The 13,241-nt window shown below is 34.7% G+C and overlaps 1 protein-coding gene across 2 annotated transcripts in view; it reads left to right on the top strand.

Moving 5' to 3' along the window:
- LOC129807812 (protein mothers against dpp) overlaps window positions 1–13,241 on the top strand; it is a 242,094-nt gene that overhangs the window by 102,399 nt on the left and 126,454 nt on the right. For both annotated transcript variants that reach the window (XM_055857312.1, XM_055857311.1), the window contains one exon: window positions 11,223–12,393. In XM_055857312.1, the coding sequence (XP_055713287.1) occupies window positions 11,223–12,393 (1,171 nt within the window). The remainder of the gene's footprint in view (window positions 1–11,222; window positions 12,394–13,241) is intronic.

The following is a 13,241-nucleotide window of genomic DNA, read 5'->3' as shown; positions in this document are numbered from 1 at the left end:
CTACCGCATAGAAATGTCAGGTTTTTTGCGTAATTTTTTTGCACTGATAATTTTCTACATAAATATACGCGTTTATTCAAAAGCACAATGGCAAAATAGGTTTTCATGGAAAATTATTTGAAAAGAAAAAGAGAAAAAACTTCGTGCAAATACATTTTTTTTTACAGAAAAGACATTGTTTTGATCTTGAAAAATTTGCTGAATGCTGCGAATTTTGTTGTTATTGCAAAAGATGAAGATTCTCTTGGTTTTTATTGTTGTTATGCTTGGTTTTTTTCCTTCTAAATTTATTAGTTTCACTAAAGTTATCGTGAAGGAGGTGCATTTGGATGCGTGTTTGTTGAGCGGCAAAAAGAGTGATTGGAAATGAAAATGCGATGAACAATAAAAAAAACACGAGATCTTATCAATTCTTATTTACTTAACTCAAAATTCATGGTCAAACAGACACTCTTATGCCGGAGTGTTGGAGTGTGAATATAAAAGATTATTTTTTTAAATTTATTCACCAGACAGACACAATAAATCCAGTGACAGAAAATCGTGAGAATGCTTTTGAGTGTTACTTGGTGGAAAAAGCGCTAAAATCTTCGGTGATAGACACATTTGGGGCCTTCCTCTCAAAGTTTGATGATGAAATTGCTTTTTTAGAAAGGGAAAGGAGCAGGTTTTCCATGTTTCCATATGCTATTCTCAGCATTTCACTTTTAATGATAATGTTAATAAATTATTGGCATGAGATTGACGTATCGGTCACTTGTCTATCTCTCTTCACCTTCGCATTTTGTGCCACTCTACTCTACAACATATTATGATGAGAAAAACTGCGGCATGTGATTTTCCACCCAAGTGGAGAGATTTAGTAATTCGTGCAGGAAAGCTCAGACATGAGACAAAACAGCAAATTTCCATGAAATATTTATTTATTCATAGACATTTCTTGTACTTCTTTTACGTAATAATTGCCATTGCCAGTTTATTGATCGAAACCGAGAGTTTTTCTCTGCTTCTTCGTATTCTCTCACACCTCGAAATTTTGTGGGAAAGCAAATATTTTTTTCTATCGATTTCCCTCCCAATTTTTTCTTTCTGAAGAGCACTCCAAAAATGTCTTGTATCATGTGAAAAAATTTTCAACTTCCTGCCAATCAATGAAGATGAAACATTGTGGAATTATTTATTGTCTTAGGTTTGCTTTTCAAGCTGGGTTTCCATGTGCAGAAATTTGTGTGAAAAATTGTCAATTTCACGATATTGGCTGAAAGAGGAGGGTAAAGCCTCTAACTTCTTTTTTTTTCTAACACGATATTTGTATGAAAAAGTCACCATAAATGCGCAACAAAACGCATAGTTAAAAAAACAAGTGTTATGTAAGTTTTAATAGTGTTCATGTGCGTTTTTATGCCACAGCTAAAAGTGCTTTCTCAATGTTTTAACATACTCTTAACACTGGGCTTGATTGACTACCTCTTTGGACAATTTTATTATTTATTAACCTCTCTGACAACAAACTATTAGGTTGAGTACAGACTGCGATATTAGGTCGTTACAACGTTCGACCATTGCAATGGGATTTTTCGTAGGTCAGTTGGTCGTTAAAACGCTCATTGTCCTGACAGTAAAGTAAGACAACCAGTTATCGAAACGTTCTGCAACTGAAACTGAATATGTCATATGTCTGTTGATCGTTGGGATTTTCGTTACCCTGGAAACGACGTTTTGTCGTTGGTGGAAACGGCGTTTGATCGTTGTCGTGAAAATGAAGCAATACAACCAGTTATCGAAACGTTCTGCTACTGAAACTGCATATGTTATATGTCATTTGTTCGTTGGAATTTTCGTTACCTTGGAAACGATGTTTTGTCGTTGATGGAAACGGCGTTTGGTCGTTGTTCTGAAAATGAAGCAATATAACCTCTTATCGAAGCGTTCTGATACTGAAACTGAATATGTCATATGTCAGTTGGTCATTGGAATTATCGTTATCCGAGAAACGAAGTTTTGTCGTTAATGGAAACGGCGTTTGATCGTTGTCCTGAAAATGAAGCAATACAACCAGTTATCGAAACGTTCTGCTCCTGATAGTGAATATGTCATATGTCATTTGGTCATTGGAATTTTCGTTACCTTGGAAACGACGTTTTGTCGTTGATGGAAACGGCGTTTGATCGTTGTCCTGAAAACGAAGTAATACAACCAGTTATCGAAAAGTTCTGCTATTGAAACTGAATATGTCATATGTCTTTTGGTCATTGGAATTATCGTTATCCAAGAAACGGTGTTTGATCGTTTACGGAAACGGCAATTTATCGTTGATGGAAACGGCGTTTGATGATTGTCTTGAAAATATAGTAAAACAAACAGTTATCGAAACGTTCTGCTACTGAAACTGCATATTTCAGTTGGCCATTGGGATTATCATTACCACGAAAACGATGTTTTGTCGTTCAGACTTTCGTTAATTCAGATAGTCTACAACGTTTCCATATTACTTGATCTAACTGGTCGTTACCACAGTCGTTTCACTGAAAACAGCTCATTGTTCTGTCGTATACCGTTAGCAATTAAATATTTCTTATTTTAGTTAGTCGTTAACATGTTTGTAGGACTGAAAACAACCTACGATGTTTAGTAATTATACTGATTTCCCGTTTCTATCAGTATTTCTTGTTTCGGTTGGTCGTCAAGGCTTTTGTTCTACTGAAAACAGCTTACGATGTTTACTCGTTGTACTGCTTTCTCATTGTAATTCAATATTTCTTGCTTCAGTTGGTCGTTAATACATTTATTTTATTGAAAACAATCTATGATGTTCAGTCGTTGTTCTGATTCCCTATTGCAATTTTATATTTACTGTTTCAATTGGGCGTTGAGACTTCTGTTATACTGAAAACGGCTCACGTTGGGTCTTATGTTAGGCAGTTGTAGCAGTTCCCTGTATTACTTCAGTATTAGTAGTCTTAGTCGTTAACGTATTCGTTATACTGAATACAACCTTTTAGATGTTCAGTCGTTTTACTTTTTTTTTTAATACTAATGCAATATTTCTTTCTTCATTTGGTTAAGACATTCGTTGTACGAGTAAACATCTTACGATGTTTACTCGTTGTAACGATTAACTATTGCAATTGTATATTTACTGTTTCGATTGGTCGTTAATCCTTTTGTTGTACTGAAAACGGCCTACGACATTTGGTCGTTATGTCGCTTTCCCATTACAATTCCATACTTCTTGTTTTAGTTAGCCGTTAAGACTTTCGTTATATTGAAAACAGCCTACGACCTTTGGTCGTTGTACTGCATTCCTATTGTAATTCAGTATTTCTTAACTTTGTTACTCGTTAAGATTTTCGTTATACTATTTCGTCTCATTTTTTTGTTGTTGTCGTGTTGCGGAGTCGACTGTTGACATTAGTCACGCTGGAATAGTCTTTTCTTTTTCGTTAGTGAACGGATGCGAAACTACTATAGTCCACAGCGCATCCAGGGATGGCTACCCGAAATACAAATTGCGTGAGTTTCGAGATACGTGCAGGCTGTCAATTTCTTCCCCTCACGATGTTCAATCGTTATACCAATATCGTATTGCAAGTGAATGTTTATTATTCTAGTCAGTTGTTAACACTTTCGTTCTACGACAAAAACGACCTAAAATGTTCAGTCGTTGTACTAACTTCTTTTTCGTAAATTCAATATTTTATAATTTGTCTTAATATTTACTTTCGTTACATTTCTCGTTATACGTTCGTAATCTACAACCTCTAGTTGTTGTACTGTTGTTCTATTACAGTTTAATATTGCCTGTTCCCGTTAAAACCTTCGTGCGTTTTCCTTAGAATAGACCACGTCACTACGATCTTCATTCACTGCACGATTTTTTATTGCAATTCAATATTTCTGGTTTCAATTGCTCGTTAAACGTTAACTAATACCTACATCATTCAGTCGTTTTAATGTAAGTTTGAGTGAAGGGAGTGAAGTATTCGTTTATCGGTTTAGTCGTTAAAGCGTTAGTTATACTGAAAACATTATGTTAGAATAGATCACTGGAATGTTCTCACATGAATCTGCAATATTTTATACAAAATGTTTATGAGGCTATTTACACCGCCGCATTAGATTGGGATTGAACTGTACCAAAATCGGATTTCGGATCATTAAGACTCAATTTAAGGCCGCAGTCATTTAGACTGTCGCATTAGAATCAGATTGAATTGTCCCAAAATCCGATTTTGGGACGATTCAATCTCAATCCAGTACGGCGGTGTAAATGGCCTCTATGACTATGATTAGGGAATTTCTTTAGTTTCTTTATGACCATCGCCGTCTTAGCATCACTTCATACCTCCGGCAGAAATTTATGTTTTTATATTTAGTCATTTTGTGAATTTTGAAGCGTCTTGTCGGTGAACTTTAAAGCTAAGGATATAAAGGTGTATGTTCTATACTTGAAGATGTATTACATAGGGAAATCCGTTGTTCGACTATTCGATATCCGGGTAACAGCTGTCAAACACATTAGTAAGTCAAAAAATCCTCTTTCTCGCGTGCGTTTTTATCTGTCGTTTTCTGTCCCACGTCTTCCTGCTTGATCGTTGTAACTAATCGTCGTTACAATGGTTCAGTCTGTCTTCAACATGAGCCACTTAATCCAACAAGATCAATGATGAAAAATTATTTATTTCGTAAAATGAAATTAAATGGTTATCCATCATTCAATACAGATGTTCATTTGTCGACACTCTCTCAATTCCTTATGAATAATTCAAAGTGGAAAAGAGCATGAAAATTTTGTGAGAATCAACCTTGATTTTGAAAGCTTCTTCATTTATTAAAATTGCTTAGAAAAAAAAAGAGTCTTATTAAATATTTCTGGGGAAACTTCTTTGAAGAGTTATTTCAGCAAAAAAAAAAATTTCCAACAGTATTATTGCTTGAATAATTTGAAGAGAAAAAAAACCGTTTGGCTTTGAGCAATTCGGTTTCAATTGCTTCAAATTGCAAAGCTTTAAGTATGGGAAATGAATTAGTGAAGTCAAATTGATTGGGGTTTAACAACGTAAAGCTTCATTCACATAAATGGAAAAAAAAATTGCAGATTCATTTTGAAGGTATATCAAATGATTCTTTGTGGTCACGATTTATGTCAATTTTTCATTTTTTTCTTGCAAGAGAAATTCCAGAGAATGTGAAGGTTATTTTCTCGACAAGAAGAGAGTACACTTGATTTTCTGTTGCGCAAAATTTACAAATCGTTATTGCGGGTTTTCACGCGAGATCCCAATAAATTCCTAAATGAAGCATTCTTTGTCACATTATTCGTTACACACTTTTACTTTCTTTTGGTAATTCGCTAATTAATACTTCTTCTTGCTTTTATGATTTTTTTTTCACGAGAAAGCTTCGCGTTTTTAATCGGCTGTCACTTTGACAAAGGTCGTACATCTTCGTTTGTAAAGATTCAAATTTGAATTATAACGACAGATTGAATTGCTAAATGATTTTCTCAAATAATAATTATTCAGAATCATCAAATATGAATCTTAATTGACGCTCTCAATTCAATGGGGAAACTTTTAATTGAATGATGTACTTATTCCAGAATGATGCTCTGTCCAAAGTTCTTGGCACATTTCTTGGCTTATTTATTCGTCCTCTGCAATTTCTGTGCCCTTCTTGGCATGGAAATTTCGTGAAATTAATTTCCACTCACAGTGAAATATGCTTTATGGTATGTCGTTTATAATCATTGTGATGGAGGTCTTCATAAGTGAAATGTTTTGGATGTTCTAGTCCTGGTTATATACTGCATGACCCGTCAAATCATTGCTCTACCTGCCGATTTTACTCGGAGGTTTTTTGAATTTTAACGGTATATTCTAGTACATTCAGAGAAAATCTGCAGATTCTCGGCAGAATTTCTCCCTAGAAAATTTGCATAACCTCCATTACTTCACAAAAATATTGTTGATTTATGAAGAAACTGTAGAAGTTATAAAGAAAATTGTATGCTCTGCTTAACAAGCATTACCGAGTACACATTTTAGATACGTAAAAAAACTGCGAGCAAAAATACTAATTTCTTAAAAATCGCCAATCGAATGATACAAAAACACGAAATTTTGGTCGACACTCTGTTTAAAGTTTTCACTTCACTTTTCTCTACTTGTAACACGGCGTCGCAGAATTCTTTATTTTATATAAACACCGTGATATCACTAAGAATAACTCTATAGAATTTTGCAAACTTCAGTGAAAAATTTTTCCATCTCTTCTGACACATCTTGTCTGGAAAGTCTGGAATGTAGAAAAAATCTACAGAATATCTACAGAAATTCATCAGAGATTCGTCATAAATCTGCCGAAATATTCTGACGAATTTTGTCCCAAGCCCAAATAAAATTCGTAAGAATATCTACAGAATTTATCTGCAGATATTCTGTAGAGGTGTAGATTTTCTCTACAGAAATCTTAAAGATATCTGCAGATATTATTTGACGGGGAATGTTTAATGAAAGGAAAATGTTCCTGCCAATGATGATGGGTGACTAAATGCCAATTTTCCATCCCTCTCTGTCAGTGATATTTGGAAATTCAATTAGAACTTCTGTTTCGGAAGAGAGGGCTTTTCCCTAGATGGTGAAATTGTAATCAGTAACAGAGGTGTATTTTTTTTTTCAAATGTATTTGAGGTTATTGTGATTTTTGTAAGGAAATAACATAACCTAATCAATTTTTCAAGTTCTTAAATGAAAGATCGATCTCTTTTAAAATGGCTTGACGTCTTATTTTAATGTTTGTTTTAAAGTCTTTTACCTAACCTCAAAAACTTAACCTCTTAAATGTGATTTATGTAATTATAACCCAAATTTTTGTTGGAAAAATAAAAATTTCATAAAAAGTTTCATTCAGATTCATAAAACAGATTCATTCGACCTTCATTTACATAAAAAAAATGTGATTTGATATTACTGAGTCTGAGGAGCACTAATAATGTTGTCAATAATATTTTGAGGTTAACTAAAATTATTTCAATTCGCATGGCTTCTTATCTGTTTGAGTGATTTCTTAGTTTGCCCATGAAGTGCTTAAATTTGAAAAAAAGTATTTTTAAATTAGAATGACTGAACTTTTTTAAATTCGGTTTTATATAGGTTACGTTATTTTGTAGTTAACCATTGCGAAATAATTTCTTGTGTATTTCGCAATTTTTTGCTTGCCTGAAAAGAAATATTCCTGCTAAAAATTTCAAGAATTGTTTTAAGTGAGGAACGCTCTGTGTGAAGTTGTGTAATTTTGAGGTTAGTTTGAAGGTTCTAAGATTTTTGTTCACTCTTTTTTATGGAATTTTCTTATACTATCCAACACTTTATTAGTTTCAAAAAAAAAAAAAAAAAAAAATGTGGCTTTAAGACTGTTGTGCGCAAAATAAAAACCTTTTCAAATTTACCAAAAAACACCCTATTTATTCTCTAATTTCACAATGTGTGCGTCACCTTCACAATTCACTTGACAGTTCAGAGATTCACCACCCATTTTCCCTTCAAAACTCCAATAAATTCTCCCTACTGTTTCTCGAACGCCACATAGCGGCCAGTTTCCACAACAAAGACTAGCAAAACTATGTTTTTTTGGTTTTTCTCGAAAACGGATCCTACGATTTCTTTTATTTTTGGATACGTTTTGGAGGTGGTCCAGACGAACATTTCGTCTAAAAATACCTATGACCTAAAAAAATCGCCATCTTGAATTTTCAAAAGTCAAAGTTTAACTGATCTTGAAGTCAGTATAATGAATCGGTTGAATATCTGTGAGTGACTTATTTTTCTCGTGTTTACATTTATTGTTTTCGGAATTTCCTGTGAGAGGAAGTGAGATCTAGATCTAGTCATCTCGCCCACTCTCGAAAACATGTTTACATAACAAAAGTTATTGCGTGTTGGGCATAACTCATGCCAAAACATTCTAAAATGTTTTTTTATTTTCCAATTTTTGATTTTGAAATGCTCTTGTGATTTATGAATCAATTTGATCTCTAAGATCAGTAAGCAGCAAAAGATAATGCGAAAAATTAATTTATCTCGTGAGTTCGAGCATTCCGCAAAACTGGGACGCTTTGCCATCTCTTTTTTCAACTATCTCACTTGGTTGTAAAAGTTATGCTATGTTTTAAGTTATTTTGGTTGTTTAAAGATTAAATTGCTAAAATTGTAAGTTCAGAATAAAAGAAATAGTCTCCATCGACAAATGTCAACTGAAAGACACTTTTTTCTATTTTATAGAATTTTTTAGGTTAACCGAAGATTCTTGTCTAGTATTTAAGATGTTTTTTTTTTGTAAAGAAACTTAGCTGAAATATTTTTAAAACGGGAGATAGAACTTTGTAAATTTAACTGTGTTATCCTATTGGTTATGTTATTTTTTAATATTTCATTTTTTAATTAATTTTTGATGTCGCTAAAATCGTAACTGTAGATTAAAAAGAACTGTAATTATCGGAGCATATAAGATACATTTTGCCAGCTAAAAGACGCTATTTGTGAGGTTATATACTTTTGAGGTTAACTTGCAATGTTATAGCAAAACTTTTAATTTGTTCAAGAAATATTTGTTGTCTTGTAAAATATTAAACTGGAAAAAGCTTACAAGCGAGCTGTAGCAAATTTTGCGGACTAACCTTCAATTTCACGATAGAGAATAGAGAGCATAAATATTTAAGGTTAATATTAAGTGTCAAAGTTACAGATTCCTAATTAAGAATTAAAGGCTAATGACTCTTCATTTATATCAATACTGCCTTAAAATTTTCAGTGTTTAAAGGTCGTCCATGCCAGGTTTGAAATTAAAGAGAACTGACAAAATACAGTACAGTAGAACCCCGCTATTGGCCATCGCTCTATAGTCCACAATTTATCAACCGTTGATTTCAAAACACGGATTTTAAGTTAGGTTATGTCTTTTAGTACACGATATGCAATGTTGTCATAATTATTTTAATATTTTTGACAAACTTTATTGAGTAGTTGTGATAATTGTGATCCATAATGAAGAGAGCGAGGACAAGTACCACAATCGCAAAGAAAGTGGAAGCCGTCGAGCAATTTCAATACTAAAAGTCGTTGATAATTTTAAAAAAATGACATGGACTACAGTAGACTCTCACTCAATCGGCTCTTTTTCAATCGGGCTAAAAATTTTGTTGGCAATTTTCACGTTTAATTATGAAGCTAATTCGCTCAAATTTGCTGTAGTTCTTCCTATTTTATCGCGATTCTTCATAATTGAACGCTTTTTGTGGAATTTACAAAGGCTTTGACGACCAAATCTATCGATAAACCGGATGACATTTTGCCCCAAATGCCCAATTGAGAGAGAGTCTACTGTATAGTGCGACCCAAGTATCAAATCTGGAACCAAATATGGACTATAGCGAGGCTCTACTGTAGATTCTCACTAATTCGGCTCTTTCAAGATCGGGCTACTCGATAAAAATCGTTGAATTTGGAACAGTTTGGTGCCCAAATTTCTCTATAATTCGGGTGACATTTTGCTCCCAAATGTCCGTTTTTGAGAGAATCTACTTTATGTTATTTTTACTCAGCTTGGTTATTGTCGAGTTTGCAAAAGATCTGCAAAAGGTCAAACGAAAGTTGACACTTTAAAATTAAAGTTCTTTTCAGAGAATACGAATCAGCCATCCAAAGGTTGATTTAAAGTTCTTACGCTTTAGGATTCATCCCAGAATTGGTGAAAGTCGTTTTAGAGGTTATTTATTTTGAGGTTAAGTTTTTGTAAGAGAATTTTATAATAATTTTTTTTGTGTGTGTTTCTACTGATATTCAAAATATTGCATGAAAAATCTATTTCTGGCGATGAAGATTAAGGAGATTTTGTAGAAAAAAAAGGTTTTCATTTAGGTTAAGTAATTTTGAGGTTACCTTAAGATTCTTCTGCATAAATTTATTATTTAAAAAAATGTATCTGTCTTCAAAATACAGTCGAGTTCCTCAAATTTGAACTCCTCAAATTTGAACGACAGTTGCATTCAAAATGTAAAATACAAGGTTAGGTAAAAGAAATTTTGCATGGAGTCTGAATTAAAACTATTATCCTCTGGTGTTTCCTCAATATTGTCGTATTATATTAATTTCCTCAACAAATTCCACCTATTTAACAATAAATTCAAGTGATACAATTCTCTAAAGTTATTTTCCTTAATTTAGGAAAAGTTAATTTTACTTGAATTCCGTTACGTTTTTGAAAATATTGTGTCATCTATACCCCCCAAATGTTCAAATTTGAGGAACTCTACTGTAATGAAACTTTTGAACGATTGTCAAAATGCCGGAAAGCTATTTTAAAGATTTTATGCTTTAGGATTTATCTTAGAATTTTTATTTTAGAATTTATTTATTTTGAGGTTAAGTTTTTTGCAAGAGATTTTTTTAAAATAATTTTTTGTGTGTGTTTCTACTGAAATTCAAAATTTTGCATGAAAAATATATTTCTGGCGATGAAGATTAAGGAGATTTTGTGGACAAAAAATATTTCCATGAAGGTTAAGTAATTTTGAGGTTATCTTATAATTCTTCTGCATAAATTTATTATTTAAAAAAATGTATCTGTCTCCAAATTAATGAAACTTTTTTTTCTTTGAACGATTGTCCAATTCCCGGAAAGCTATTTTAATTAAAATATTATTTATAGGTCATGTTCCTTTGAGGTTATGGTTACTTTTGCAACATAACCACTCTCCTAAGAAATCCCACCCCGTCGCGATGTTTTTACACCAAATTTTCTCACAGTAATTTTCTCAGGCTTTGACGGCTGTGAGAAGCTTTTGCGAGTAAAAAAAAATATTAAGATGGAGAGAAATGTGAGAAAATTGACTTGAGCACACAAAATTATCTTGCAGAATTTTCCCAAAGTATCTTCCTTGCCTTTTTATTTTATTAACACGATAATGTCCATGATGATGGTGAGGGTACAACAATGGACTCAGAACTCAGCTAACTTTAGCAGAAGTTGCTCCAATAATTTTTCATTGGAGTGTAGCACAAGTGTCGTGTGGGTTGTATGAATTCAGGCGAATTAGTATGGAAATGAGGCTATTTAAATGCGCCAAAAGCTGCTCATGCTTTCTCTAAAATTTATTTTGAATCATTTTGAACGAGAGGGAGAGTGAGAAGTTATTAATTTAAGCGTTGTTTTTTCTGCTTCAGGAATCAACACAGTCGCGAATACCACGGATAAATGGGCTGTCGGGGAGGACAGGATTGCCGGTGAGTGTTTTGGGGCATGGCAAAGTAGGCGGTGGAAAGGGAACAAGTTTCCTGGCCACAACAACATCAAAATTGGGCAAATTTGCGCCGAATTTGCTGAGAGGAGGTGCTCCTGGGAGTCGATTGAGGCCGGGAGTGTTGAATTTGGGCGGAAGTGGGGCCGGGAAGGGGCTTCAGGGGACATTTGAGGTGCCAAAATCGTGCTCCAATGAGAATATTAGCTGTAAGAGGGGTCCAGGGCTCACAATGGCTGAGGAGGATTGTGAGATGCTGGTGGATGAGACGATAAGTCTTGTGGGTAGTACAGATCATTTGGCCCTGCAGGATGATGAATTGGAGCTGGATGAGACAATTTCGAGGACTCGGGGAGGTCTAACGCCCGAAGACTGTGATAAGGGATTACCTTTGGGTGATCGAACGCAAATTTTTCATTCAACTTTTGACGTTAGTCACCACCATTCCCGTCCACCAATGAATTCCACTCCAAATGCCGAAGAAGCTCCCCATCTGACCTTCAATGTCAGCAAGATGGGGGATCAGGTGGGTGGTGAGAATCCCCTACAGTTGACGTATGTTATGTCCGAGGGAGGTGGTGCAAAAGTCAGCACGGAGAATCTTCTGGAAGGGACAGAAAAGAAGCCATCAAGTGACGGGAGGAATTTTACAAAGCCGACAAATCTGCTTATGCTGAGTCCCAAGGATCCGGATAAGACACTCGTGGAAGCCACAGAAGAACCTCCGGAGTTGTCAGGGAAGTCAGCAACGCCAAAGCCACGCTTCTCTTTTGGCCTAGATCTTACAGATTGCACACTGGATTGTTCCATTGAACTCTGTGACATTTCACTGGCATCTTCGGGAAAAGCCACAAAGTCCCCAATAACTTCGCTGCATAAGCAGAATTCCTTCGAGATGGACGAGAGTTTGGGCATTTTGACGCCGGATCAGATGAAAGAATTCCTCGATTCTAACAATCTCGAATTGCCTCTGGCACAGAATTCGCTCAATTCCCTGACGGGCGACCACAAAGTCTCAATGCATCAGTGCCGGGTGGATCAGACACCGTCACCCGAAGAGCTGCCTCTGGATCCGGTGGCCGTGAAGACGGATACAGGTTAGTTGACTCCTTATAGTATTTTCTACCCATTAAGCAATTTTTGGAAATCTACAAGTAAGCTTGACCATAAATTAATTTAGATCTACTCCTCCGACTCCTCCCTAGCCTATTTTTTAAAACTTCATATTTCTCTCTGTAGTCCCTATAAAAGCCGACTGTAATATTTTGGTAATAAATTGGTCAATTAATAGTAAGCAACGTAAAATTTGATTAACTCTTTCCGTACCACAACATATCCAGCGAACGAATTTCAGTAAAACTCACTTTATTGCAAGTCTTAGAGGTCAAATATGATACTTTTGTAAAGAAAGAATTTTCTCCGCCTCTGGGAAATTGGAAAATTCATGTGAACTCTCGTCCCCAAAAAAACGAAAAGGAGACAAACTTGGACAAACTTCAATTTTCTAAAAGCCAATAATATCAATTTTGTGAATTATTTTTGCGTGTCAAATGACTCCTTTACAATGTTGATCACTAAAACAAGAAGAATTATTGACCAGTATCTTGTGGGATGTCCAGGAAGTGCTAAAAAGGACACCCAGCTCCTGCTTGCCAACAGGTTCCTCAAAATATTTCACACAACAACACTTTAACACACATTTCTCTCAACACGATGTTATTGCAGACATATTAAGCTTTCTCAAGAGCCAAAAAAAAAACACTTCCTTGACGATCACATTTCATTAAAATCAGGAAAAACAGGAAAAACTTCCCCGAAAGCAATCTCCCTCGCTGCCAAATGTCAAAATTATCGGCCATATTTTGTTTATCGGTTAAATTTTTATTGTTGATTTTCGGTCCGTAAAAAGTGTCTCGTCGTTAAAGGGTTATTGCAATTCCCTGAT

The sequence above is a fragment of the Phlebotomus papatasi genome, chromosome 3 (genome assembly GCF_024763615.1).
Source record: "Phlebotomus papatasi isolate M1 chromosome 3, Ppap_2.1, whole genome shotgun sequence".
Lineage (NCBI taxonomy): Eukaryota > Metazoa > Arthropoda > Insecta > Diptera > Psychodidae > Phlebotomus > Phlebotomus papatasi.
The sequence above is the reverse complement of the archived record's forward strand: the minus strand, read 5'-3'. Positions and strand labels throughout refer to the sequence as shown.